This window comes from Sesamum indicum, linkage group LG6 (genome assembly GCF_026168435.1).
Source record: "Sesamum indicum cultivar Baizhima isolate 11 linkage group LG6, ASM2616843v1, whole genome shotgun sequence".
Classification (NCBI taxonomy): Eukaryota; Viridiplantae; Streptophyta; class Magnoliopsida; order Lamiales; family Pedaliaceae; genus Sesamum; species Sesamum indicum.
The window spans coordinates 6,834,420-6,862,199 of NC_142662.1; the positions used below are offsets into that span (position 1 = coordinate 6,834,420).

General features: G+C 39.8%; 4 protein-coding genes and 1 pseudogene across 5 annotated transcripts; all 5 read right to left on the minus strand.

The window, feature by feature from the left end:
* Positions 1 to 2,527, minus strand: LOC105164765 (8-hydroxygeraniol oxidoreductase). Its single transcript, XM_020694161.2, has 8 exons — positions 2,497 to 2,527; positions 2,127 to 2,198; positions 1,870 to 2,012; positions 1,740 to 1,777; positions 1,167 to 1,569; positions 794 to 1,030; positions 509 to 667; positions 1 to 243 (listed from the first exon to the last, which is right to left on the minus strand). The coding sequence occupies exons 2-8, from the start codon at positions 2,167 to 2,169 to the stop codon at positions 133 to 135; spliced, it is 1,134 nt and encodes a 377-aa protein (XP_020549820.1). The 5' UTR covers positions 2,170 to 2,198; positions 2,497 to 2,527; the 3' UTR covers positions 1 to 132.
* A 4,768-nt stretch (positions 2,528 to 7,295) lies between these two features.
* Positions 7,296 to 9,326, minus strand: LOC105164764 (8-hydroxygeraniol oxidoreductase). Its single transcript, XM_011083518.3, has 7 exons — positions 9,174 to 9,326; positions 8,910 to 9,052; positions 8,754 to 8,791; positions 8,281 to 8,683; positions 7,912 to 8,148; positions 7,671 to 7,829; positions 7,296 to 7,566 (listed from the first exon to the last, which is right to left on the minus strand). The coding sequence occupies exons 1-7, from the start codon at positions 9,214 to 9,216 to the stop codon at positions 7,456 to 7,458; spliced, it is 1,134 nt and encodes a 377-aa protein (XP_011081820.1). The 5' UTR covers positions 9,217 to 9,326; the 3' UTR covers positions 7,296 to 7,455.
* A 6,675-nt stretch (positions 9,327 to 16,001) lies between these two features.
* LOC105164762 (8-hydroxygeraniol oxidoreductase-like) lies at positions 16,002 to 18,466 on the minus strand (annotated as a pseudogene). The gene is made up of 7 exons (XR_016066223.1): positions 17,969 to 18,466; positions 17,588 to 17,730; positions 17,419 to 17,456; positions 16,845 to 17,247; positions 16,486 to 16,712; positions 16,245 to 16,403; positions 16,002 to 16,140 (listed from the first exon to the last, which is right to left on the minus strand). The product of XR_016066223.1 is annotated as an 8-hydroxygeraniol oxidoreductase-like (transcript).
* A 935-nt stretch (positions 18,467 to 19,401) lies between these two features.
* Positions 19,402 to 23,775, minus strand: LOC105164763 (uncharacterized). Its single transcript, XM_011083517.3, has 8 exons — positions 23,326 to 23,775; positions 22,663 to 22,821; positions 21,985 to 22,316; positions 20,969 to 21,308; positions 20,508 to 20,656; positions 20,328 to 20,421; positions 19,892 to 19,963; positions 19,402 to 19,791 (listed from the first exon to the last, which is right to left on the minus strand). The coding sequence occupies exons 1-8, from the start codon at positions 23,689 to 23,691 to the stop codon at positions 19,747 to 19,749; spliced, it is 1,557 nt and encodes a 518-aa protein (XP_011081819.1). The 5' UTR covers positions 23,692 to 23,775; the 3' UTR covers positions 19,402 to 19,746.
* A 404-nt stretch (positions 23,776 to 24,179) lies between these two features.
* On the minus strand, positions 24,180 to 27,532 carry LOC105164761 (uncharacterized). Its single transcript, XM_011083516.3, has 3 exons — positions 26,935 to 27,532; positions 25,944 to 26,024; positions 24,180 to 24,956 (listed from the first exon to the last, which is right to left on the minus strand). Exons 1-3 carry the CDS (start codon positions 27,332 to 27,334, stop codon positions 24,538 to 24,540), a joined length of 900 nt encoding a protein of 299 aa, XP_011081818.1. The 5' UTR covers positions 27,335 to 27,532; the 3' UTR covers positions 24,180 to 24,537.
* Between the last annotated feature and the right edge of the window lie 248 nt (positions 27,533 to 27,780).

Genomic DNA, 27,780 nt, shown 5'->3' on the forward strand with positions numbered 1-27,780 from the left:
TAAAGAGAAAAAAACAATTGGTTGTTATTTTAGATATGTTGATACACAAACTGATGCCAGAGCTTCATACCACACACAAGTTATAATGTAATAAAAAGAAGTAGAAAGAAAAAGCAATTTGCTGGATTTGTCTTAGAACTTGATGACAACCTTGAGACTGTCTGGCTGCTTCATGTACTCAAACCCCTTGTTAATTTCAGCAAGTGAAACCTCATGAGTGATCAGCTGATCAAGATCGATTTCCTGCTCAGTTTCAATGACAAATGAATTCTTCTCAGTCAATGTACAACAAATCAAGGTTACATGTACATAAACGAAAAATTCTTGTTCGAGTCTGGTCTAGTCGAACCAAACTAATCATATGGTAAGTATGGTATACTTACCATATGATTGGTCACTTTTTTTGGACCGTAGATCAATCACAGAACAAGTGTAATTGTCCAGATCTAGCCAAACTTAGTCGGGTTAGAAATTTCGGGACATAAACATTGATGATTTGGACTCATACCTTGTTGACACATTTCTCAACAATTTTAGGGAGATCTGACTGAGTTCTAACTCCACCATAGATGGAACCCCTCACAGTTCTACCACACAAGAGGGGAATGTAGTTGAGCTCCCCACTCTTCTCAAGCCCTGCACCAATAAACACTATTGTCCCAAGTCCCTGCAATGCAAAGTACGTGCTCTCATTGTACATCAATTATGGATTAATGAGAACTCAGAAAGAAAATTACACATTGATCTAAAGGAAGGATCGATATAAACGTTGTTCGTGGTTGAGGAGTCATACCACTTTTGAGCCCTCAATGGCTTCGTTGAGGAGGGCCGGCACGCCTGTGCACTCGAAACAGTAGTCTACTCCAAGCCCTCCAGTGGCTTCTTTAATCAATTCTGATACAGATTTGTCTGAGAGCTTAGGATTGATGAATTCTGTGATCCCAAATGCCTTTGCTTTCTCGTGCTTCAACTCGTTTATGTCTATCCCGATTACCTTCGAGGCCCCTAGCATTTGAGCTCCCTTTACGGCCTGCGTTGCATCCAGGGGAAAAACAATGAGAAACATGTCACAAAAAATAGTGCTCTGAAACCATTGTCCCTCAGACAGTCCATCTTTAGATGATCCAAGCATGTATAAACCTCAATATCTATCTTGTTGTACTTACCCCTAGTCCAACAGCACCAAGGCCAATTACAGCAACAGTTGAGCCCTTTTCGATATTGACTTCTCTCCATGTTGAGCCGAAACCTGTTGTGAAGCCACAGCAGAGGAAGCTAGCATGGGGAAGAGAGACTCTTGGGTCTACTTTGACGGCGTAATTGGCTTCAATGACAACGTATTCGGACCAGGTGGAGCAGCTGAAATGGTGGTAGATTTTCTCCCCTCCCACAGACATTCTTGATGTGCCGTCAGCCATCAGGCCACTAAAACCAAGGGGGTACTTGTGGCATAAGTTTGTCCTCCCTGAACTGCAATTTAGGCATTCTCCACATTCTCCCAGATAGAGTGGCATAACTGTATCTCCTACCTTGACGTGCGTCACCTGGTCTCCAACACTCTCAACAACACTGCATTTCCACAACGTGTATATGTCAAGTGGACTACAATTAACATAAAAGTCTAAGCCTAATGAGACGATATAGAGATAACGATCGATCATTATGTAAATGTGATTAGTACTAAATCTTTCCAAGTCCCTTGAAACAAGTAGTGAAGAATTCATCATAAAGACACTCACCCAACACCTTCATGGCCAGGGATCCGAGGGAACAAAGGCTGAAAACATAGAAAAGGAAATCAAACAAATAATAAGCAACAGAACAGAATAATGTATAGAAAATCAAAGGATTGCGAGGATGGATACTTACGACAGGGAGGCCGTTGCAGCATAAGATATCGGTGTGGCACATACTGGCGCAAAGCATCTTTATCCTAACTTCAGTGGACTTTGGAGGATCCACTTGAATCTCCTCCACTTGCAGTGGCTCCCCAGATTTCCTCAGCACAGCAGCTGAAAGAACATTGAATTCATAACACAACAACAACACAAGAAGCTAATCGTACTCATCTTGTCCATCATATCAGATATATAGGAAAATGATGAGAAGAGAACAGGTAGCAGTACCTTTGCATGTTATGACTGGTGGGGTGGTGGTACCGTCGGTCATGGTGCTGCCTAAGTTGTATGCGAATAGAGCTGTTGTGAAGTAGATAAGGTAAATGAGTATAACAAATGTTGGAAATGAAAGACAATTATATATAGATGAAATGCCTTTGGGACTCCCCTCATACGTATATATATATATATCCCCTCCTACGTACACTCTCACGCACAATTACTACCAACAACTACTCTTTCCCTTTCTTTCATTTTCTGCCAAAAGAATAATTTATTTATTTATTAAATTATCTCTTGTAGTAATTGTATATATGGGCTTTATTTTGTTTATCTATTTTTAATTTAATAGCACTCATATTTAAGGTGCAACACCTACCATCTACGATTATCAGACAATAATGCAGATGACCCTTTTTTCCTGGGGGGTGGGGTGTTGCTAATAAGAGTACAAATGGTTGATAAGTAGGATGTGGGGCTACTGAGAAAATAAGAAGCTTAGAATTGTTTTAATGTAGCTCGCGTTACTCGCGTGCTCCATTGTTTTATCTTTATGATTGCCTCGTGCACACACACTCTCTCTCTCTATGCAGTAAGTCTAAATCCATCAAAAACTGTGTCATTGTGGTCAGCATTCTTAGTTATTGGGCCAATTGGGTCGGAAAAACACGTGCATCTCCTAAGGACTCATTTACTTTATGAGATTGGCAGTGCATTGTGTAATACTGGTTGGTGGGCCATCTTCGGAATTTTATTCTCATCCTTTGGGCCAAATATTTATAATAAAATTTTACATAAAGTCTTAAGGCCCATATTTCCCATCAAGGGCTTTCAAAGGAAAGTAAACACAAAATTATCTGAATATCTGGCCCAATCAACGAATGTAAACAGGGTCTTAAGGAAATGGTCCAAATTTATGGGCCCAGAAAGTATTTGACCCACAAGATGTGGACTTTTTTCATTCCCCTAATAGCTCTTTTTGTTTTGATTCCGGGTATGATATGGAAAATAGTTTCTTTATATAAAATTTTGGTTATAATTATTAATCCAGATTTTGTACAATACCAATGGGCTTTGGTGTAAGTTAATACACAAATATTCGAATTTTAAAACTCGGTGATTTTTACGTAATCTATACTGTATAAAAAGAAGAGGCCTTTTTATCTCACAAACGGTGGTTATGACACCGCAACATCGATTTTATTATTATGCCAATAATACCTCTAAGTTGATTTCTTTTTTTCCTTTCTTTCTTTTTCTTTTTAGAAATATGATGGGTTTATATAGAATTTTTCTTATTTATAATATATTTTAAAATATAAAATATTATTTATTATATACACACAAGAACAACATGACACGACAAATTTTTAGATAAAAGAGGAAGAAGACATACATTTTATCATGATTGACATTTTATGTTCATCTTTGGAATGTGCTGTTATCTTTTCTCTCCTTTGAGTGTTCATCTTAGGGTAGACTGTAGAGAGAGGAGCAGACTCCTTTATAAATAAAACATAAGTTTAAGACTTGAGGCTGCTTTCTGTCAAAGTACTTAAAGCTTCAATCACAACTCCTCATAAGCCAATAATATTTTATCTTTAGTGCATATAAAATTATTTTTTTACCAAATAACAAATAAATTTAATAAAATAAATATCATATAAACTTAAAATGGGGCATATTCTAACATTCAATTCATGATTAAAAAAAATTATTTATTTAATTATAGTATTTAGTGTTATACTACAGTGGGAAGAGGGTCGAATCACGATTTTCTTAGACCAAAGATAATCTGGATAGGAGGTTCTATAATTTTTGCCTAATCTAAAGCATATAGATGTTTAGGATGAAGAGAGGGAAGGGTTTGTGTGTGAATTTTTGAAAATGTGTTTTCTCTCTCTTAGCAAAGTCAACCATCTCTATTTCAATTAATTTGTTATTCTCTATTAAAATTTTAAAAATTAAGCACATACATCAAATGTAGATATCGTGCTACCTTCTAATAATGTTTTAATCCTATTTCATAATGAGAATCTCGCAGACCAATTATTGGATTATAATTTTATATTTACAAATATATTGCATGCATATAAATAATGCCCAATATCTAATAATAATTCTTGTATTATTCATTAATAAAACTTTATCTCTGGAATTTAATAATTAACGACTTTCTATTACAGACATGTTTGGTCCGCAACTTACGAAGGCCACAAACTGGACTTTGCTCTGAATAAATACACAAATATTCTATATATCACATTATTGTTAAGGATCGACAGACATATCACACAAATATTAAAACAAATGTACTTATTCTAGAAGTCAACAATTTGATGGGCCTCAAATGTAATTAATTAAACCATTCTTATCATGCATAAGTTGCTAACATGGATTAAGTTAGGATTTTTTTAAATTGGGATTTTACCGATTAAGCATCCAATTAGCCCCAGTACGTAAGCGATAACTAAAGTGTATTTTATGCCTTGTATATTAGGAGTCGACACTACAATTATATACAAATTAAAGGGTTGGCACTTTTTGTGAAGTTGTTGCCTGGATTGTGAACGATATATTTGGTCTTCTTTTTATAAAGTCGGAATGTGAAGAACTTCGCATTATTTTGTATATAAGCCTTGTTCTGAATATTGTTCTCACATTAGAATATTAATAAATTTTGCCCCTATTTCTTGTTTTTTATACACTGTCGTTAGCTTATACTTACAAAAAAATCGAGTTGGCATCATACCTACAAATCATTTACTAAGTGAAACAATGTACGAATAACTATGATGAGGGAGAAAATATTAAAAGACCAATATACCCCTCGTTAAGGGTAAAAGCAGAATTTCACCCCTCTAAGTCAACTTATCAGCAGATATGGCGAGAGACAAATCCATGAGCGTGATTTACAGAAGAGATTGCGGATTCTGATCCTAAGCACGATCCAGACGCTTAATCATCGACAGACCGTCTGATGGGTGTCGAATCCACCAAAAATAATTTCTACGAACACTTTTGTAGAAGTGTGAGTAGGGTCGAATCCACAAAGATTGGTTTTAAATTAATTTCTTCAAAAAAATAAAAATAAAAATAATTGGGGGGAATTTATGATTGTGAAGAATAAAAATAAAAAACTAAAATAAGAAGAGATAAATATATGATAAAAGTATTCCAGTTAAAGACAAGATCATGCTTAATTCCACGGTCGATCATAGATGCAAAGATAACAATTATTCATGATTGATAAATTGATAATGGTCATTGGTATAACCTAACGACCTCACCTTTCCTTACCTTGTGGATAGTCAAGGAATGTCCGTTGACTAAATCCCTAATCAGTAAACAACCTTGGGAACGTCCTCAAGATTTAATTTACCGACAACATTAAAAACTAGAAAGGCCCAATTCTAACCAATAAATTCCTACGAGGATTTATTTAAGTTAGATTGTGCATTCCCCACAAAATAATTGAAAACTTGTACATAATCAATTATACTATGATACCACTAGTTATTGAACTAAACAAACAATTACGGATTTGTAAGTTCAATTGGCTAGGCAAATATTTTTGACAATAAATCAGATTATTTGTAATAAAAGTATAGAGAACAACACAAATATCAACATGAATAAAAGTAGAAAGTATAAATTAGATCTTACAACTCGTTGGATTTAAGCAATCACCAAATTTTCAACCGGAATAAGAGAACTAGCTAGACATGCTAATGGAAGAACGCATGAAAAGCAAAGTAAGAAAATATTATAAAAATGTAGAGAAATAGAAAAGTTCAAAAGTTGTCTCTTAAAGTGAATTACATCACCTTTTTATAATAGCTAGATACCTAGTTCTACTAGGATTAGAAGTACATTCCTAGTTGAACTAAAAGACTTATAGAGATAAAATTATAATCCTAGTTAAACTCTTCCTTCATCAGAGGTAGTCCAAGCAGCTCCAAACTCTTGCAAAAAATTGAGTTTGAGTCTTATTTGAATTTTCATTTTGGTGCTTTTCTTTATTTTTCATTTCTTTTGTCCTAATGCTGCAAAATAATATTTAATTAGAAGCATTTGGTCACAAAATAGATCAAAATATTACATGAAATAAGCACAAAATGCGTTCCTATCACCTTCCGATTAAAAGATCGGATGCACATGGCGTGACAGCTCATTATAGCAAGTTTTGGTTATAGAAATATAGGGAACTCTGACTGAAAGAAGGTAATCTTGACATTCTTATGCAACCTTAAAACTCGTAATTACATCTTTTCAACCTATCTTCTGATTTGAGCGTCGAAGCGTCTTCGTTGGGGACCAACCCGACTAGCTTGACATGTTTTCTGATTCTCAAATTGGACGAGATCGAGAGCAGCTTGTTGGAATTGCGATCATAGATCCACCCTCCCAAATTTTGACTCGATCAAACTATAAAATGATGATTGAAAAAAGGAAACAAGAAAAGAAAATAGCAGCTCGAAATTTGCACAAAATTTAATTATTTGTATTTAATCGACTTCGATTCTTGAATAATCCATATCCCTTCCGCTTCTATTGTAACACAAGATTCCCCTTTTATGTGGAAAAGGCCTCTATCAATAATTATGATTTTACGTATGGACAATTCCTCAATATCTTCTTTATTCGCAACAAAATATTTTCTTTGTGCGTCGGTAAAAAAAAATATGTTTTTGGGGGGAAAGATACTATTTCACCAATCGAGTCACATGTATATAACATATTCATACCTAACGATTTTCCACAAAGTGGTGACGAAAGGTATAACTTGTACAAATTTTTCCATTTTCCAAGTCGATATGACCCATTCGTTCGTAGAACTATTTAGTCGATTGCAGACATTTCTGGAACACCTGTGTAATTGCAGTGGTCAAATGCAATTTTGAAAGAACTTATTGCCAATCCTTTGTAATTGCAGTGGTCAAATGCAATTTAGTCATTAATTACGTTGCTAAGGGACCTCGATTGGATGTTCATCAGCAAAAATTCTAACTTAACTCACGTCAATAATTTCTGGTGAATTATAAAACTCCGTCGACCGAAGTTCTCTAATTGGTAAGAATTATTGAGATATGAGATATAATTTGTCAACCCTGTCCTAAGATGTTGGAATGTAAATTCAATTTAACCATATATAAATGATTATCAAAATAATATCTGTATTTGCAATTCATCTGTATTTGATTAACCATATCAAGTGGTCTTTATTTGTAGACATGATAATACACAAACTGAGGCCAGACAGCCTCAAATCTCACACAACACATATATATGTAATAAAACGAAGAGGAAAAAGAAAAAGCAATTTGCTGGATTTGTCTTAGAACTTGATGACAACCTTGACACAGTCTGGGTGCTTCATGTACTCAAACGCCTTGTTAATTTCAGCAAGTGAAACCTCATGAGTGATGAGGTGATCAAGATCAATTTCCTGCTCAATATTTCAAATTACTACTTGTCAAAATCATGTCAGGCAAAAATGAATATATGAACATTGATGACTTGGATTGAAGAGTTACTATATATCTTACATACCTTGTTGACACATTTCTCAACAATTTTAGGAAGATCTGACTGAGCTCTCACTCCACCATAGATGGAACCTCTCACAGTTCTACCACACAAGAGGGGAATGTAGTTGAGCTCCACACTCTTCTCAAGCCCTGCACCAATCAACACTACTGTCCCAAGTCCCTGTAATACAAGTTACTCTCATTATACATCGATTAATCTAGAAGAAAGTTTGATAACATCATTAGTGATTGAGGACTCATACCACTTTCGACCCCTCTATGGCTTCGTTGAGGAGGGCCGGCACGCCCGTGCACTCAATACAGTAGTCTACGCCAAGCCCTCCAGTGGCTTCTTTGATCAACTCTGATACAGATCTGTCTGAGAGCTTAGGATTGATGAATTCTGTGATCCCAAAGGCCTTTGCTTTCTCTTGCTTCAACTCGTTTATGTCTATCCCGATTATTTTGGCAGCCCCTTGAATTTGAGCTCCCTTTACGGCCTGTGTTGCGATCCCGGGGAAAAACAATGGGAAACATGTCAAGAATTAGTGTTGTTGCATTTATGTCCCTCAGTCAGAGCATCATTAAATCCAAGCATGTATAAACCTCAACAGCAATCTTGTTTTACTTACCCCTAGTCCAACAGCACCAAGGCCAATTACAGCAACAGTTGAGCCCTTTTTCACATTGACTTCTCTCCAGGTTGATCCAAAACCTGTTGTGAAACCACAAGAAAGGAAACTAGCATGGGGAAGAGAGAGTCTTGGGTCTACTTTGACAGCATAATATGACTCTAGGACAATGTATTCGGACCAGGTGGAGCAGCTGAAAACGTGGTAGATTTTCTCCCCGCCAACAGACATTCTGGATGTGCCGTCAGCCATTAGGCCACTGAAATCAAGGGGGTACTTATGGCACAAGTTTGTCCTCCCTGAACTGCAGTTTTGGCATTCTCCACATTCTCCCAAATAGAGTGGCATAACTGTATCTCCTACCTTGACGTGCGTCACCTCGTCACCAACGCTCTCCACCACACTGTATTTCCAGACCGTGTATATGTTAGGTGAAATACAAAATTCAATAAGCCTTATGAAAAGACACTTACCCTACTCCTTCATGGCCAGGGATCCGAGGGAACAAAGGCTGAAAACATAGAAAAGGAAATCAAACAAGAGATACAAATAGAAGAAAAGCATGAACTTTATATACATAATGAAAGTGAAAGGGGGCGGGTTGTGGGTAAGGATGGATGGATACTGACAGCAGGGAAGCCGTTGCAGCATAAGATATCAGTGTGGCACATACTGGCACAAAGCATCTTGATCCTAACTTCAGTGGGCTTTGGAGGATCCACTTGAATCTCCTCTACTTGCAGTGGCTCCCCAGGTTTCCTTATCACAGCAGCTGAATGCAAACAACATACAATTCATAACACAACAACAACAACAAGAAGCTAATCAGATCTTGATCATACAAGGATCCAATTGCAAATTATGCAAAGATATATAAATGAAGAGAGCAGTACCTTTGCATGTTATGACTGGTGAAGTACTACTGGTGTTAGCCATGCTATTAATGGAGGCTGCCTAGCTAACTAAGTATGCAAATAACTGGATATCAGATGCCTTCTCTACATTTTGATCAACACCTATCTCTCTATATATATAAGGTCAGAAATGCATTTTGCCCCTCATCATACCAATAATGTACGAACCAAACCCCATAAAACTTAAAATAACAATTTACTCCTTGTATTTTTCAAAATAAAATAAAACCCCACACACAGAGTGCAATACACATGCTCCCTTGTAAAATTTACGATTTTTAAGAATAGAAAATTATTTTATATATATATATATATCAAATATTAAATATTTATGATAATATATATAAATTTATGTTTTCCCCCCTCCTCACCAACCCCCCTGTCACAGCCACCCGCCCTCATCTCCACCCCCGCCGTCGCTGTCGCGACCCCTTCTCCTAGCCCCGGCGCCTCTCTCTCTATATATATATTATATATGTAATATATATAAATATATATACAATTTTAAGTTACACGCTGCTCTAAGTCAAATAAAATTAAAATATAATTTTATTAGCTAACGATTTAACTAAAGTATAATTATAATTTCATTAAAAAGAAATGTCGCGTACAACACAAATAGATGTGTGGGGGAGACTTTTTCCTTTATTTTAAAAAAATATAAAAATAAATTATTATTTTTTTAAAAAAAATTGTATGTTTAATTAACACGGAGAATAATTGATTTTAAGCCAATATATAAGGTAAGTAGTAGCAATATAAACCAGTTTTCCTTTATTTCATTTTTTTCTTTCAAACGAATTATTTATTTATGAATCCATTTTCAAAATATTAAATTATTCTGTACACATATTTAATGTGACGTGACACTACACTTACTATATCATAGAGATTTTTATTTTGATGTAGATCTATACTATTTTATTAAAGCCATAATTACACTATTTTTTCCTCAAGTTTGACGTAATGATATTTGAATTTGTTGTGATTTAAAAAATTATATTTACTACTTTTAGAATTTGCTTCTATTTAAAAATAAGTTTTTCGTTAAACAAAATTCGTTGAAATTATTGATATTAATAAAAAAAATTATATTTACTCACTATTAATTTATTACTGATTTTTTATAAATTAAATAAATTATTTTATGACCAAATTATCCTTATACATCTTCATGAGTTAATGCATGTGAGGAGGTATATCTTTACTGTTATAAGGGTAATTTAGTTCGAAAAAGATATTTCGCTTACAATAAGTAATAAATCAATTGAGGGTAAATTTTAAATGTAAAAATATTAAGAGATTTATATGTAATTACATTAAATTTTATGGGAGAGGAATGTAATTATTCCTATATTAAATGTAAACGTATGTTTGTATTGCATTTGCCAACCCTAACATATAAGGTATTAAATGCAATTTAGCGCCACTTTGACCATAACTGCGATAAAATCCATTTTGATGCTATTTTTTACAACCTATTTCTAATATTATTAAGTGATTTTATTATTAATTCATTGGATTTGCATTTTTGGTATTGATACACAAACGGAGGCTACAGACAGCCTCATAATATCACTGATGTGGTCGAGGTTTTTTTGTTAGGGAATAAGTCGAAATTTTACCCCGACGGAATTTTACACCAGGTGAAATATAATTTCCGCAAAATGTGTTCTTCTCCAGAATGAGGGGTCTTGTCAACGAATAGTAACCCTCCTATTAAAAAATTAGTATTTTGGTATTTATAGGGGTGTTGGAAATTATATGGTGTGATAGGTTTTATGTGTTTATGGTGTGCCTCCTATATATCCAATTACTCTTTTGCCCTTATAATTTTATATATTTTTTTACTAATGTATATCATACAGCCCCCCACTCTCGGACGGAATATGAACTTTCTGGTAGAGTATTTTGTGCGAGAGTAAATATTTTTCTGAATTGAGTTAACACATGGGAGTGGGTGCACCTCGGTTGTAGGGTGCACCAGGGGGTGCACCTCGAACCCAGCTCGAGGTTGGGGCTGGCACGGCTGAGGGGGCGAGGGTGCACCAGGAGGTCACCCCGAGCCCAGCTCGAGGCATTGCCTCGAGCTAGGGCTGGCGCGGCCATGGGCGTGCGCACCTCCAGCTCGAGGTGCCTCGGTGTCACAGGTCGGCTTTACCTGTGGGCAGCGTGCGGGCAATCGGGTCGATGTAGGCCAGCACGGGACGACATGCGGGCATCTCGGGTTGATGTAGGCCAGCATGTAGCGACGTTGTGCGCAACCTTAGGCACGAGTAGAAGCAAATGTGCGGAACAGAGTGCTTTGATGCGGGAACAGAGTGCTCTAGCCTTGGAGATGCTGGAAAAGTGCACTCCTCGGCCCTTTCAGTGTGCTACTCATGGGAAAAGTGATTTTTTTTTTAAGCCTATTATAAGGGGGACATGATACGGTGAGCATCAGCCGGTCCTCCCCGTGCACGACGGCAGTAGCATGAGACGACGTGTGCACAAAGTGAGCATCTCTTGGGGGCATGATGGGGGCCTTCAAGAGCCGGCTCTAGGCAACTCGTGAGCGGAGCGCTAGAGTCCCCGAAGGGCTGGGAAACCTGACGGGCGGCGTAGGGCCAGGATGGCCTACGTTGGGCACCGATTGTGCCGAGAGGCTCCGCGTGGTGTGCTAGGTTGCCCCGCGGGCTGCAAGTTATCCGGGACAACGCCTCTCGTGCGAATGGGTGATCGAGGCAAGCATTCAAAGACCTCGTGATCCAACTCATGGAATGTGCTATCGAGTTCTAGCCGTCCATGGGGGTCCATTGGCTAAGAATAGGCGGTCGTGGGACGATGCCGCACAGTAAGCCTAAGCCGAAAGGCAAGAAGGCATGTCGGGCACGCCGTACGGGAGAACGGCAAGGTATCGGCATATCGATTGGGCCTCGGACTTATGATGATGTCCTACTCGGGCGAGACATGGAAGGCGGCCATCGAGGGCGAGCGCCTAGGATGTACCGAGTGTGTTGGACAAGAGACGGGCATTGCGTGCGCAAGCGTAGTGCCGTAGTGCCGAAGCGGAGCGAGAATGCTCCTTGCCATTGGGCAATGTGTCGACAGGTTCCGAGATGATGTGCGAGACGCAAAGGGCACGGATGTAGAGAGCCTCAGCGAGCACCCGGACTGTCGCGAACTCTGATGTGTGCAAAGGCCGGACGAAGGTGGGTTGGCACCTTTGTGGCATCACAGGCCAAAATTATATGAGAAATGATATTCCGCTGCACTGAAGATTGGCAAGCCTGTGACATATGGTATCAGAGCCTCGTTGCCTTCACCGGACGAGGTGCATTGCGAACTTGGAGGACGTGACCCTCCAGTCGACGAATGGAGTATGAGCCCTGATACTGTGACAAAAGGTATCAGCTTCCAGTCGACGAGTGGTATAAAAGCTCTACGTCTGAGGTAGAGACGAGTTGGAATCCGTAGAGACCATCAGTTGAGACAAGATCAGACCGGGTTGTGACGGGACGATTTTGTGGGACGTCTACCTCTTAGAAGGCGTTGGGATACCTCTAAGAGGGTGTTGGTTAGAGTCCTAGGAGAGCAAGCGTCTACGGTCCAACTTCGTTTGTTGTTGGTTGGCAGGTGAGTGAGCGCCGCAGATGTGCGAGCGAGCTGTCAACCGTGGTGCAGAATTTCTTTTCGGCAGATCGATATTCGGACTTCAGAATTCACTTGGTTTCCCTAAGTGAGAGGGGGACATGCCGATGAGTCGGATGGACTACGAGAGCCATGTTTGTGAAGTAGAGGTAGCAACCATGTGTGCGGAATTTCGCAAGTCAAGAGGCGGCCTACTCGCCAAAGGCCGTTTTGGTGGACGGAACACCACCTTGAGTTGAGATTGGTGGACGAAGGGCCACATTCTCAATAGTCTGAAGATCCTTCCAGCAGAGGAGGACGTGCTGAATATTCATGAGCCGAAGCACAGTTGGACATGAGGTGCGCGGAACAAGCCACCCTTGGGGTTGCGAGGAGTGGGCGTTGAGACCCCTTTATGGGCAGTTGTCAGTGCAAGCCGTGTGTGGCAGAGCAGAGTAATGGGATGAAATGCTATTGTGGTAGATGAGGGTGCGTTAGGGGAGACGACACGCTTCAAGAACCAAGGAGCATAGGCATCCGTTATGTGAGCAAGACAACTTGTCCGGAGCTTGAGTGGGAGCAGCCCACTAAGCTGTGCGTTAGGTGCTCCTCAGGAGCACGAGTTTGAGCACGATGGGAGCAGCAGGCTTCATCGATGCCGGGAGCAGCAGGCTCCGTTGGCACCATGAGCGGCATGGTGTGGTTGGCCGAGCAGGGATTGGGAGCGGGAGACCCCAACCTTGTTAGTGCGGTCGAGATGGGAGTTGGATACTCCCCCTTCTTGTTTTGTGTTCGGACCGATGCGAGACTGACGTTTGGAGGTGCTGCCGGACGGGGATTCAGAGATCCTATCCTTGCAGTTGCGGTCAAGCGCTCGGGACGAGGCAACGAGATTATGTTTTGCGGTCAAGCTAGGAAAGCTTGGTCGTTAGCCAGATTTGGGACAGGCGGTCTCATTTCCGTGGTGGGTTGAGTGGCAACCCTTTTCAAAAGCTGTTCGGGTCGCGAGTAGCGTTCTGCCGACAGTCGGGCAGGTGGCCCGTATTTTGCGGTCAAGTTAGGAAAACTTGGTCGTCTACCGGATTGAGAATAGTGACTCCTTTCGGTGCAGGGTTGAGTGATAACCCTTTTTCGGTCCATGAGTGGTGTGGTTCCGACAACTGGGCAGGTGGCCCATGGTGTGTTCGCAAGTGTTTAAGTGTAGTCTACCGCAGAGGCGGATCCGTGTGTCTGCCGAGGACGGCAACACATCGAGTGGTGGAGAGAGTGTGAAGTGTGACGCCGGGTTTCCACACTTCCGTATCACAGACTCCACACTTCGTTCGTTCCAAATCAATTCGGGTGTATTGAGGCACTGTCTTGAGGAGCATTGGGGATTTGAGAGGCGCACTTGACAAGACTTGGAGCACAGTTGAGAGAGTCTGGAAGAGAGTGTTGAGCCAGGCACAGACTTCCGAAGAGAGTGTAGAGAAACACAGACTTCCGAAGAGAGTGTAGAGCCAGGCACACACTTCCGACTACATTGGGAAGCGAATGTAGACGCAGTACACAGACTTCCATCTTGAGGAGATCTCGTGTTGTGTAGAAGAAACACTTCACGATTGGAGTGCTCAAGGGAGCAGGAGGTCGGTCTGGTGTCGCGAGATACTTAGAGAGTATTGGGCACCGCATACAAATCCTTTGTGTATGTGTTGACGAGGATGTCAACAGATCGAGTGGGTGAGTCTCTTGTGGACGACGTGCGGGCGACTAGGGATGTCGACCAGCACGCAGTGGATGATGACTCGTGTTGTGCAGGAGAGGCACTTCACGACTGGAGCGCTCGAAAGAGCAGGAGCGGTCTGGTGTCACTAGGTTGCCCCGCGGTCTGGTGACAATACTAGCTAACAACTCTTGGTTAACATGAGGAACCTCATGCACTGCATCTACGAACCTTTGCATGAAATCTCTCAGAGTCTCGCCTTCCCTCTGACGGATAGTAAATAGATATGTCGCCGTTTTTGGGACCTTTTTGTTCATGGAGAAGTGGTGCAAGAAACGTTGAACCAATTGCTCGAGGCTAGAAATAGTTCCAGCGGGCAGTTGGTTGAACCAGGCTAATGCGCGTTTTGACAGCGTCGTGCGGAAGACCTTGCAGTAAGCGGCGTCACTTAGATCGTACCAATCAATCTTGGCGTAAAATTTGTCTAAGTGTTCTTGTGGGTCTCCCGTTCCATCATACTCCGACAGATTCGACACCTTGAGACCAGCTGGGAGCGCCTCTGCCCGAATGTTGGAGGCAAATGGGCTCCGTCTTGGAGGTGCCACACCCAACGGCAAGTGGGAATCCTCGGCTCCCCAAGTTGGTGGGGGGCGAAAGATTCTCGATTATGGAGATTCCGATCTTGAGTTTGTGCAACTTTGGGTCTGGAAATCCGACTATTTACTTCCTCTCGCCTCTGCTCCTCCTCCTCGGGAGCCGAGGATAGTTCTCGACTTCTACGAGGGGAAGGAGGGGGCGGGTTCACTGGTTGTTGCGCCACAAATTGGGCCACGGCTTGAGCCGCAGCTCGTGTAGACGCGTCTCGTATCAAGGCTAGCAAGGCCTCCTGTGTCAGCTGGATCATCGGTTCTTGGGGTGGAGCCTCCGAGGGGAGCACTCCGGTTGGGGGCACGGCCGAAGATTTTTGATGTGACGAGGGGAGTCCCCCATTGAGGGGTGTTTGCTGGTGCGTTAGGGGGGTTACCTCCTGAGGAACTGACTGTTCGCCAGGGGGGTTCTGTTCCATTCCGCTCGCTTGGGCTTCTCGTATTGCGTCTAGATCGTGTACGTCACGGGCTCGGGACCTGGTGTGCATGCTCAACGTCGAGGTGAAATTTGTTCCCACAGACGGCGCCAATGATGTGGTCAAGATTTTTTTGCTAGGGAATAAGTCGGAATTTTACCCCGACGGAATTTTACACCAGGTGAAATATAATTTTCGCAAAATGTGTTCTTCTCCAGAATGAGGGGTCTTGTCAATGAATAGTAACCCTCCTATTAAAAAATTAGTATTTTGGTATTTATAGGGGTGTTGGAAATTATATGGTGTGATAGGTTTTATGTGTTTATGGTGTGCCTCCTATATATCCAATTACTCTTTTGCCCTTATAATTTTATATATTTTTTTACTAATGTATATCAATCACACACAAATTATATTGTAATAAAAAGAAGAAGAAAGAAAAGCAATTTGGTGAAGTTGTGTTAGAATTTGATGACAACTTTGACACTGTTGGGCAGTTTCATGTACTCCAAGCCTTTGTTAATTTCAGCAAGCGAAACCTCATGAGTGATGAGGTGATCAAGATCAATTTCCTGCTCAATTTTACAAATCACTACTTGTCAAAATCATGTCAGGCAAAAATGAATATATGAACATTGATGACTTGGATTGAAGAGTTACTATATATCTTACATACCTTGTTGACACATTTCTCAACAATTTTAGGGAGATCTGACTGAGCTCTCACTCCAACATAGGTGGAACCTCTCACAATTCTACCAAACAAGAGGGGGAGGTAGTTGAGCTCCACACTCTTCTCAAGCCCTGCACCAATCAACACTACTGTCCCAAGTCCCTGTAATACAAGTTACTCTCATTATACATCAATTAATCTAGAAGAAAGTTTGATAACATCATTAGTGATTGAGAACTCATACCACTTTCGACCCCTCTATGGCTTCATTGAGGAGGGCCGGCACGCCCGTGCACTCAATACAGTAGTCTACGCCAAGCCCTCCAGTGGCTTCTTTGATCAACTCTGATACAGATCTGTCTGAGAGCTTAGGGTTGATGAATTCTGTGATCCCAAAGGCCTTTGCTATCTCTTGTTTATGTCTATCCCGATTATTTTGGCGGCCCCTTGAATTTGAGCTCCCTTTACAGCCTGTGTTGCGGTTCTAGGGAAAAACAATGGGAAACATGTCAAGAATTAGTGTTGTTGCACTTATGTCCCTTAGTCAGAGCATCATTAAATCCAAGCATGTATAAATCTCAACAACAATCTTGTTGTACTTACCCCTAGTCCAACAGCACCAAGGCCAATTACAGCAACAGTTGAGCCCTTTTTCACATTGACTTCTCTCCAGGTTGATCCGAAACCTGTTGTAAAACCACAGCAAAGGAAACTAGCATGGGGAAGAGAGAGTCTTGGGTCTACTTTGACAGCATAATCTGATTCTACAACGATGTACTCGGACCAGGTGGAGCAGCTTACAAGATGGTATATTTTCTCCCCTCCAACAGACATTCTTGATGTGCCGTCAGCCATTAGGCCACTGAAACTAAGGGGGTACTTGTGGCATAAGTTTGTCCTCCCTGAACTGCAGTTTTGGCATTCTCCACATTCTCCCAGATAGAGTGGCATAACTGTATCTCCTACCTTGATGCGTGTCACCTTGTCACCAACACTCTCAACCACACTGAATTTCCAGAACGTGTATATGTTAGGTGAAATACTACGAATCATAAAAGTTTGAACTCAGTAACACAATATAGAGATAACGATCAATCACTATCCAGATGTGATTACTACTAATTCTTCATAACTCCCTACAAAGAGGAACTGAGAAGTTCCTCATAACGACACTTACCCTACTCCTTCATGGCCAGGGATCCGAGGGAACAAAGGCTGGAAACATGCAGGGCAAAAGGAAAAGGGAATCAAAACAAGAGATACAAATAATGAGCAATAGAAGAAAAGCATGATCTTATATATATTATTGAAAGTGAAAGGGGTTTGTGGGTGAGGATGATACTGACAGCAGGGAAGCCGTTGCAGCATAAGATATCAGTGTGGCACATACTGGCACAAAGCATCTTGATCCTAACTTCAGTGGACTTCGGGGGATCCACTTGAATCTCCTCCACTTGCAGTGGCTCCCCAGATTTCCTTATCACAGCAGCTGCAAACAACGTTTATTAACTCCAACGCTCATCTTGTTCATCATATCATTTTCCATACATAAACAAAATATTAGTAACAGTTTAAGAGTCATGATTACACAAATGGTAAACGAATATTGTGTTGTTGGTGGCTTGTAACAATGTTTGCACAATGATCTCCATGCAAATTATGCAGAGCTATGGAGTTTATGTAAGAAAGGAGAAGAGATTGTAGATGATGAAAGAAGAGAGCAGTACCTTTGCATGATATGACTGCTGTGTCTGTAGTGTTGCTCATGGTGTCTGCTGCCTAACAAAGCAAATTAAGTGTTGGAGAAAACACAATATATAGATAAACGGATGCCTTCTGAAGTCCTAGATAAACACTCTCACCCACAACTACTACTGTACTACCATTACTCAATATCAACCAAGAATCACTCTTTTCCTTTCTTCCGAATTTTTTTTTTTGACTTGTATATATTTATTATTAAAATATTGGGTAGTTTGTATTCTTATTTTAAATCTTCTCTATCCGGCTCGACTACTGCAAATGTACAGACGCATATGATGCAATAAGTTTCAGACTTAGTTCCATGTTGATTTTCGCTACTCTGCAAGTGTTGATTAGGCGAGTAAGTTTGCATTATTTTTGTTATTGTGGGTGAAACAATATGCATTAGCTTACTAATAAACAATATTCTCCAAGTCCATGGCCGCGTCTTAATTATACATTATGTATGTACGTCTTATATAGTTCAATGAACTCATAAGATTTTATTACAACATAAAAAGTCAACTTAGTTTTCAAATTACTAGATTTTGAAAATTATATGTACATTTTGTATATGATCACCCTTTCAAATAAAACTGAAAACACATAATCAAGTTAATAAAAAAATTCAAAAAAAAGTATCAGTACTTCAGTATTATAATAAAATAAAACAGATGTATTGAGAATGAGGAAATCAACTTCAATTCACAATAAATTTTACCTATATAAGGGGCTCACATTTTTATTACAAGCCAAAAACAGTGAGCAATTTACATGTAAACAAAAGCAGAGAAGGCCAATTGTACGAAGGGGAAAGCCAACCAAATCAGAGCAAACCATCTTCCACCTCGTATAAATAGACATCCACACATCTGAAAACAGATTCATAGTCAGCTGCCTAACCAAACATGATTGATTTGCTTTATCTTCCTCAATAAAAGATAAAATAATAATTATCACATGACCAAGAAAAATTTAAAAAGAAACGATATCTTTATATTAAGTAAACAATAGGTAGATAGATAGGAACTAGAAAGGGATGTATCAATTGAAAATCAGCACAAAGATTAAAGGTCGCTCCCAAGGATCAATCGGACAGGCATCCTATAAAATAGGATTAGTACACTTCAGCCACCAGGAAAATGAATGCCTAGAATATATAGCCACATCGACAAGTCAAATTTCCCAGTATCGCAAGGCTCAACTTCTTCCCCTTGATAGGAGCTGCCTGTATCTAGATTTATAGAGCAGAACTCCATCCTTTTGTTACTAGAAACTAATAGATTACTAGTTAAGCAGCACAAAGCTCACCTCCAGGAAGCACATAGACTGCTTGTCCAATGGCTACTTCATTAAAGTGCAGAGGTTAAAGGGTAAGTTCGGGCTCAAGAATGATACTGAAGAATCTGCACTTCGATGACTCTGAAAAACTGTATTAGTACTAGCAGAATGAACAACATGACTAAGATCATTCAGTTCTGCAGATGCTATTCAACAGGGACAGAAAAGAATAGATGAACTTGATTTCAGTCTGGTAACTTCCTTACAACCCTTGAATGATAAGTACATCAGAAATGAACAACATTTAAGACACCTAATAAAGACTCCAAGGGAGAATACTTAAAATAACGCCCCCCAGCTTCCTCCTCTTTTTTGAGCTTGTTTGCAGATTAGTGGCGGCAGCACCCAAATATCTATGCTATCATATTGTGAAGCTACAAAAAGGCAGCAGATATCCTAGACGAAAATTTCTAATGCTCACTCACTCCAGCTTTATCCTGTCAATATCAGTCATTACCCCTTCAAGCTGCACAAATGTATGCGTTGGAAGAAGGGAGAATATTGTCAGCACATTCATTATACAAAGAAAATTGGCAAGAATCTCTATCTATTGATATGGATTTTACCTTGACAATTTGGCGCATAAAATAATCTCCATTCCGTTTTGCTGGTTTTGATTCGAAGACATGAATCATATCCTGAAATGAAAGAACAAGTCAAATAGATCTTAAAACGCAACAAATAAGGAGTGTCCTTATTGTCAAACCTAAAACCTACTTCTTGGACCGGCGGTCCTCAGGCATGATCACAGTATACTGCTACAATATAGTCAACAGAATCTTGTAGAAGAATGGCTACTTTTGCATTTATCTTGTTATTCATTTGACATATCAAGGAAAAAAAAAACTTTTCTGCCCCAGCGAAGTCTTCAATTAAAAAAAAATTCTGTATGACAAGGAGACAATAAATACATAGCCGTTGCCTCCTTAACTTAAGAATAGGAATAAAAAATAATTATAAGAATTAAGCTGCCAGTGTAAGGACAGGCCAAATAAAACTTACATCATCAATGTAGAAATCGACATTGGCATTTGAGGTGATTTTTCCATCAGAATCTACGGAATGTGTCTTGTGTTTGTATGTCATCAAAATTGTCCTGTGAATAGATAATACAAAAGCACTTGTTCAAATCAGTATGATTAGGGCATTAAAGCAAGGCCTCAAGTTGAGCGCCTATCAGACCTCAAGGTAGGTTCATCCACTTCCATGTAAGCTGCAAGCTTCCCAAGGGAGATTGTGGAATACACTTTTAAGTATGTACCGACCCCTGACAATAGTTGTTGCTGCTTCACTTCATAAAGGAACAACTTCAACTGTAGCCTATAGGCATCCTGAAACAGTTTGAAGCAATGATCAACATCTCAGTGTGTCATATAGAAGTTTAAGACACAACTTCTAAGCACCAAAGGCGCACGGTCTGCATTGCATTAACAAACATTCCACATGCAGTGTCGGATTTAGTTGTATTAATATGTTTTACATTCAACTGTGAATTCAATCACTGTAATCGTGGAACATATTAATGCATTACAAAACATATCAGCTCATGATGGTTAATTAGTTTTGAACTAAAACCAGAATATCCCCATGCAAGATAAACTTTAACCCCTCACTGAGGTAAACTTAAGTTGACACACTCGTACCTGGTTGTAGTTTACAAGAGGTTCCTCATAGCTTGGAGGAGCTGGAGTAATAAACTTTGGGCATGCATAAGAGAAGAGCTCATCATAAAGAGCAAATGCCTCATCATCATATCTCTGCATTCTCAACATCTTTTCACCATATTTTTCACGCAATTGGGAGTTCACATTCTCCTCAACAAGCTTCACTTGGGGACAGAGAGAGAGAGATATAGCAAGCAAGGCATACATCTGCTCATTCTTCTTCAATATCTGCTCATATTGTGGAGATTTTTGGTGGTATTGCTTAGTCTTGAAAATGTAAACGAGTATCTTATTAAATTCTCGAATTGCCTCCACATACCTATAAAAGCATGAAAGAGAATGCATTACAATAAATCCTAGGGAAGTGTATTTTTCAAAAACTAAAAGTAAAAATAAATGGTCATTGTTCTAGCACTATAGTATTATACATATTTATGCATGTCAAAAATATGCCAAGTTGTAGGAATCTACAAAGTACAAACACATATGGATCTTGAACTCATGGATGGGCTTTATCAGTTCAAAAAGATACGGGAAAACCGGCACTGATTGTTTCCTAAGGCATCACATGAATAGGAAGAAAAACAACAGTGCTTAATGTCATACATGCTTGCTGCCTGCTTGACTCGCAATGGTGGAAGCACCTTGCATGACACTAAACAAGAACCTCATGACTTAATAGCAAGAAGAAGGATGATTCTCTATAATGGAAAGTTAAGAACTTAGGCTGCAGAGGAGAACTTCAAATGAACAGGCAAGTTGGCTATTTGAATATATTAAGAGAGGACAGCAACTTGCCATAAAGCAAGCCAGTGAAACAAATAGCGCACAAGGCATTAGTAAAAGTTAAGCTAGAAATCCAGATCTTAGCCTAGCAAACAATTTAGAATTGATATTAGAGACAGAAAAAAAAAAACACTTATTCCAAGAGTTTCCATTATGAACAGGTCATGCACAAAGCTGAATGTACAAAGTTCATGAAGAGAAAAGCCTACCTTCTGAGCATAAGATTTGCAAATCCATAATGATAGATTGTAGTAATATGGCTTCCAATAACACTGGTATAAACGCCTTGTTGACTTATGTCAATAGGGACTAAGCACTTCAGGCCAGTGTGATAATCACCCAACAAACAGTGAACTCTCAGCAGGCCTATCATGCTAAAATATCCCAACACCTTCAAGACATTACTTCCACCACTGTAATCATAACCATCAGTAGCAGTAAACTGTTCAAGGCCTTCCTTCTCCTGCTCCAGTATTTGAATGATCATAGACTTCTCCACTAGTGCTTGTAAGAAATTGAGGACACCATATACGCTCCATGCCTGAGAAGAAAATGAACACATAGACACTAAGCTTTTCCACCATCAAAAAACAGTATCCCTTGAAAATAATGAAGCACACAGGACAGAAGATTTTCTACTAGATATTTCCTGAATCCGTCGACACCCTGAAATCAAGGGTACTCAACAGCTTAGGTAATGGGTAACAGGAATGTATCTATTTTGGATGTAATAATATGAAAGGTCTACCACACAAATAAATATCAGAAGTCTGGTCTGACAAAAGTAGACGAACATGATTACTGGAATTAGTACACAAAGGCGCAGTTTATGCAAACAAACAAACTCATAACAAAAAGCACTATCATCTGTATTTTTTATAATATACCTGATCATACTGCCGCAGAAGTGCAATCTCCTGCTCAGTCTTGTTCTTCATCTTGGCACGATACTGGCAGAATGACTGAAACTGGTAGACAAATTCATCCACCATATCCCATAACCACTGATTTGGCAACTGCATATTGACCACCCCATGCAATACAACCTGCATCCGTAACAAGAAAAAACATTCTCACACACTCTGAACGTTCAAACCAAGTTAAAAGCCTTATTCATTCTTGAGATTTGGCAAAAGCACAAGTCTTGCAATCTAACTCTATAAATTTCTCTTTCCAAATAATTTAGTCTTTTTAACAACTGCAGTTGCAGACAACCTGGGAAGTATTGAAGCAAAAAAGGGTCACCAGAAAGAATGTATATTCACCATCCCGAATTAAAAAACAGATTGTGACCACTCAGCACAAGTCCGCATCCCCAACAAGAAAAATACTACTCAGTACACTGGCAAGCTCATCCTGATAACTCAATCCCTTACATCCCAAAAGCCACTCCTCGCGCTCCATTCAATTTCAAAAAACCATAGTAATACTCCGTCTACGTACTTTAAGAGACATTACCCACAATGAAAACCAGTAGCAGCCCAGCTCCCTCTCCCACGCAAACTCTTAGGGTCATATCAACAAAATTAGAAAGCAAAATCCATTCTAACCTGGAAGAGACTACAATAATTGTCCCACGAGTCAATCCTCTGCTTAGGCGTGGGCGAAAGCCGCGCATACAAATGGCGGAACCACATCTCACGATACAGCAAGCAAAAAACATGATCGTTATCAACATACGGCGCCACGGCATCGACGGAAGGCCAGGGGGAATCCTTAAAGAGCCTATCACTGATGCTCTGGAATGAATTCTCGTACATTTGGTGAATCTCGTAAACATTCTTCTCCCGTATGTGGCGGTACATGTGGACTACGAATGATTTCACGGAGTCGGGTACGTAGTTTGGGTCGTATCCGATGGACGGGGTTTCTCCGGGAACAGGGATATCGTGGTCGTATGACGTCGCGCCGGCCATGGTGGTGGGTGGGAGTTGTTACTTGGGAACGGAAATTTGCTTCTCTTCCGCCGGAGAAACTGAGGGTTTTGGAGATAGCAGCGTGCAGTGCAGAGTAAGCTAAAAGCTATTGGACTGGGCTTTTGGAATTGGGTCGCTAAAAACTTCTGGGCTAGATTTCGGGCTGCTGCTTTGCTGTGGTGTAAATATATAATTATAATAATCCATCCTTGCTATTTTGCCCAAACTCGAATTTGCTAAGAACTAAGAATAAACTAAACGAGACGAGTTTGATTTGAATGGTTTATAATTTTTATCCGAATCCGAATTCCAGATGGGAAGAATTAATTGGATTCTAATTTGTGGAAAGAATAATATTCTTGCGTTTCGCTGGATAAGAATATGTAGGAAGAAATTAGGGACAAATAACATGAGTTTTAATTAAACCATAACTCTATGATCGTAAGCAGGGAAAGGAACAAACAAAATGTAAAGAATTAGACGACATATACATCAATTTAAAAGTTTTTTCAAGATAATTCCTGATATTTTTTATGTGTCATTTTGTTTTTGTTCTGTTGCCAAGCAAGTACTTTCAGCCGTAAACCTGTCCAGAATTCTCAAGTCCATAACTACAAAGGCTCTTCAATACAATTTGTACATCTCGAGATACTTCCTAGCCAAATGTAAAAGCTTCCGCGTGGGATTAAAGTTCATTCCTTGCTGCCACTCCTGATCTCAACTTTGTGAATGTATCACTTAACGCCGCCGCACCTAATCCCTTACAGCTGGATCTATGTCCACGTTCACTGTGCGCCACAAGTCATGGAAACTGCTCTTTGAATAAGAGAACTCTGCAGATATACTTCACACTCTCAGGCGGGTGGAGTTTGAATGGGTTATACTGGGCGCTTCTAGATAATCATCAGGTTCATCCTCCTCATCAGAGGACAGGAAAGACGGACCCATCCATGCTTTAAAACCTTCATCGACACGTCTCTCCATGTCCGGCGTGAATTCTGGAGGGTTTGCTTCAAGCATCTCTAACCCAATATTTCTACCAGCAAGGTCACTCTCATCAAGTATCACTGCTGCTTTTCTTCTGAGGAAGAAAGCAGCCCCTCCATGCAGAATGACCAAACCCCAACATGCAATTTCATAGCACCAAAACAGTGGCAAAGAGCAGCTGCTACCAAGTGTGAGGAGAGTTGAACCAAGAAATAGTGCAAGAAGACCAAATATGATGGCAAACACAATGTTCAGTATGGACAGACAGCGAACACCTCCTGTGAATAAAAATAAGAAAAGAATTTAAACTGAATACAGCCTCATCCCAAATAAAAAAGAGGTGCCATACAACATGTATAACAAATTGTAAAATTGTGGACTCGTCATGAAAAGTCTTGGAAACACCAAACAGCTTAAATAATTCCCATAGCCAATATCTCGGCAGGTATTTTTGAATCGCTGCTTGAGGTGCCTCCAGAAAGTACAGGCACCAAATTTTCGCTATAACGTTTTCTTTTTCAAAAATTTAGACTACCGAGTCTAGGATACAAAAGGAAAGCCCCTTTCTAATAATCCAAAAGCCAGACATGATAAGCAGTGGCATAAACAGATAAACAAATAACAGATAAAGTAGAAGGTAGAATGGCAATCACAAAGTCATAAGGTGGGACGCAAATGAGCGCAAATACATTGAATTGGTGATGGATACAGCAACCATCAAAACTCTATTAATATTTTTTTGTCTTCCTTTATATCAAGCATAGCCATAGAGAAGTTTCATTCACTTTTTAGTTTTGGCTTTCCTCGCCACGTAATCATCTTAACAGATCTAATAAGTTCAAATGTTTACATAAGTCCTATCATCTAAACATTCCAACAACTACACAAATACTCAAGGGTTCCTACAGCATCAGCATTGAACAACCATATCTTTGATGCAGATCATATTCCATCTCAAAAGATTATAATAACAGGGATATGATTTGCTCCAGGGTTGTAGATCAGTACACTGATCCTAGTAGAAAGAAAGGCTGTCTCACCAATGATTGAGATCATTTTCCATAGTCTAGCACTGATGCAGGATGCAGACAAGAACAAGAATTCAGTTATTTTTTATTACTTCTGGAGGATATAAGATGCAAAGACTTGTGCCTCCAAAGATTCAGGCACTTAAATACATATCCAGTAAGCTGGTACTAACTTTGACATTCATCCTGGAGAAACCCACAATTAGAAGCAAAAGCATGTATAAGCAAATAACATACCTCTTCTAGATGCACAGTAATTGTTCTCAACCACCTTCAAGCATCCATGGCGTACAGGAGCACTATAAGCAACAGTAATCCCTGCATGACAGTCCACAACTATTATTTCCAATTAAAAGAACACCGCTATCCATGCAAACAAACGAAAAAGAACACATTTTGTAACGAAGCCCTTGGAACAACAAAATCAGTTGGCACAGGACAAAGTTGCATGTCATGATTAATCTTAGGGAGGACTGGTACAGTACACCCTCTTAAAAAAAAACAATAAAATACACTTTATCAGTCCATCCAAAGAAGATTTAACCTAAAGTACATCTGAAGCAAAATGTGATGGCATATTTCCCATTCGAGTACAGAGGACCAGTTCTTTAGAAACAGAATACCAAAGAAGAGACACAAAGTATACATTTTCCCTAGTCATCAGAGGTAGAAGTTCTCCTATCATCTATTATATTTTATTGTATATTGTTTTAGTCCAGTTCAAAATAGCCTTTCAAAGACCAGTTTCTAGGCTATTTGGCATTAACCAGGCATTTCACTGCAGACTTTCATTAAAGATCTGCTTAAGACTACAAGATTGACAAGCAACAAAAACTTGCATGTTGTTACAGAAGGAACAGGATAGGGAAAACCTGATAAGCGCTTATATGGCAATTTCAAAATCCACCACATTCTCAAATCTAACGAAGTGATGACAAAAACAGTAAAAACAGTTATTCCATTCAAAATATTCAGAAACTGATTTCATAAAATACTAAGCTGCTTGGAGACTAACAAATTAGGATTGCAATTTATTATCACAGATTGATAGCTGATATATTAAATGGGAGTTTATAAACATAACTGCTGCCACTAGTTAAAAGACAAATGCAATCGGCAGTAGATATAAGTTTAATTCCTTAAACTGAATACAGAAGAACTATAGAAACTCTAGAATTTAATATCAAGAAATTCAATCCGAGGCGACTTCCAATTCACCTTTCCTCACCTGCAATCAGGTAAACCACAGAAGCCGCGAAGATCATAGCGGAAGGAACAAACACCACCATCCAGTAATAATCAACCGTCTCCTGATCCGTCAAAACAAAAGCGCCGGGCAAAAGATCCGACTCACCGCGTACGCCGACGCTCGCCACCGGCGTGGTGAAATTAATGGACAGAGGCTGAATCCTAAGATCACGGCAGAACGGCCTCCTCAAATTGTCATCTGGAAACACTATCTTCAAGCTAATTACAGTGGAAACCAAAACAGAAAGGGAAATTAGGGTGAGCGAGAGGGAAATCAGTGGCTTCTGTATCTTCTGCCAGGCCTTCTCCTCTTCCCGGAGGCTCTCGTACTCGTGCTTCGGCATGAATGCTTGCCGCAAGGCGTCCCCTATTATCGCCATTCCCAATGAGTAATATATTTCACATATATACAAAACTTTGCTTTGTTGCCTTCACGAGCAGAGCTAGGGTTTTGGTCGGATTCGAGGGGTGGGGGGTTGGGGGTTGAGAAGGAAACTCTAAATGGAAAAATGGGGTTTTAAGTTTTAGCTGATCTTGCGGTTCAACTAAAGGAGAGCTGGGGGGGAGCTTGCAGTTTGGAAATTCATCATCAGCATGCTTTTCTTTTGTTTTTGTTTTTCTTTTCCTTTTCTTTTTTAAGCTTATTATCTAGCTTTATCTGTTAAAATTTGATCATTTTAATAGGCTATTATGAAATGTCTTAGTCCTGTCAATGAGTCGGGTAAGATCTTATTAAGCCCGAACCAAAAAGAAATTTAAAAAATTATTCTATACCCAAATTTTACCCGTTCCATTAAATATAACTCAAGACCCATGAGTCTTTAGA

What these genes read in the sequence shown, in the direction of transcription:
- LOC105164765 (XM_020694161.2), bottom strand. Translation starts at nt 2,169, where the DNA reads ATGACCGACGGTACCACCACCCCACCAGTCATAACATGCAAAG. An exon ending in TTGGTGCTGTTGGACTAGGG is followed by an intron (nt 1,031 to 1,166) that starts GTAAGTACAACA and finishes GATGCAACGCAG; the next exon opens with GCCGTAAAGGGAGCTCAAAT. An exon ending in CCATTGAGGGCTCAAAAGTG is followed by an intron (nt 668 to 793) that starts GTATGACTCCTC and finishes TTTGCATTGCAG; the next exon opens with GGACTTGGGACAATAGTGTT.
- LOC105164764 (XM_011083518.3), bottom strand. Translation starts at nt 9,216, where the DNA reads ATGGCTAACACCAGTAGTACTTCACCAGTCATAACATGCAAAG. An exon ending in GCTGCAACGGCTTCCCTGCT is followed by an intron (nt 8,792 to 8,909) that starts GTCAGTATCCAT and finishes CTATGTTTTCAG; the next exon opens with CCTTTGTTCCCTCGGATCCC. An exon ending in CCTGGCCATGAAGGAGTAGG is followed by an intron (nt 8,684 to 8,753) that starts GTAAGTGTCTTT and finishes CTGGAAATACAG; the next exon opens with TGTGGTGGAGAGCGTTGGTG.
- LOC105164763 (XM_011083517.3), bottom strand. Translation starts at nt 23,691, where the DNA reads ATGGCCGGCGCGACGTCATACGACCACGATATCCCTGTTCCCGGAGAA. An exon ending in ATTATTGTAGTCTCTTCCAG is followed by an intron (nt 22,822 to 23,325) that starts GTTAGAATGGAT and finishes TTACGGATGCAG; the next exon opens with GTTGTATTGCATGGGGTGGT. An exon ending in CTCTTGTAAACTACAACCAG is followed by an intron (nt 20,657 to 20,968) that starts GTACGAGTGTGT and finishes AAACTGTTTCAG; the next exon opens with GATGCCTATAGGCTACAGTT.
- LOC105164761 (XM_011083516.3), bottom strand. Translation starts at nt 27,334, where the DNA reads ATGGCGATAATAGGGGACGCCTTGCGGCAAGCATTCATGCCGAAGCAC. An exon ending in TGTGGTTTACCTGATTGCAG is followed by an intron (nt 26,025 to 26,934) that starts GTGAGGAAAGGT and finishes ACTGTCATGCAG; the next exon opens with GGATTACTGTTGCTTATAGT. An exon ending in TTACTGTGCATCTAGAAGAG is followed by an intron (nt 24,957 to 25,943) that starts GTATGTTATTTG and finishes TTTTATTCACAG; the next exon opens with GAGGTGTTCGCTGTCTGTCC.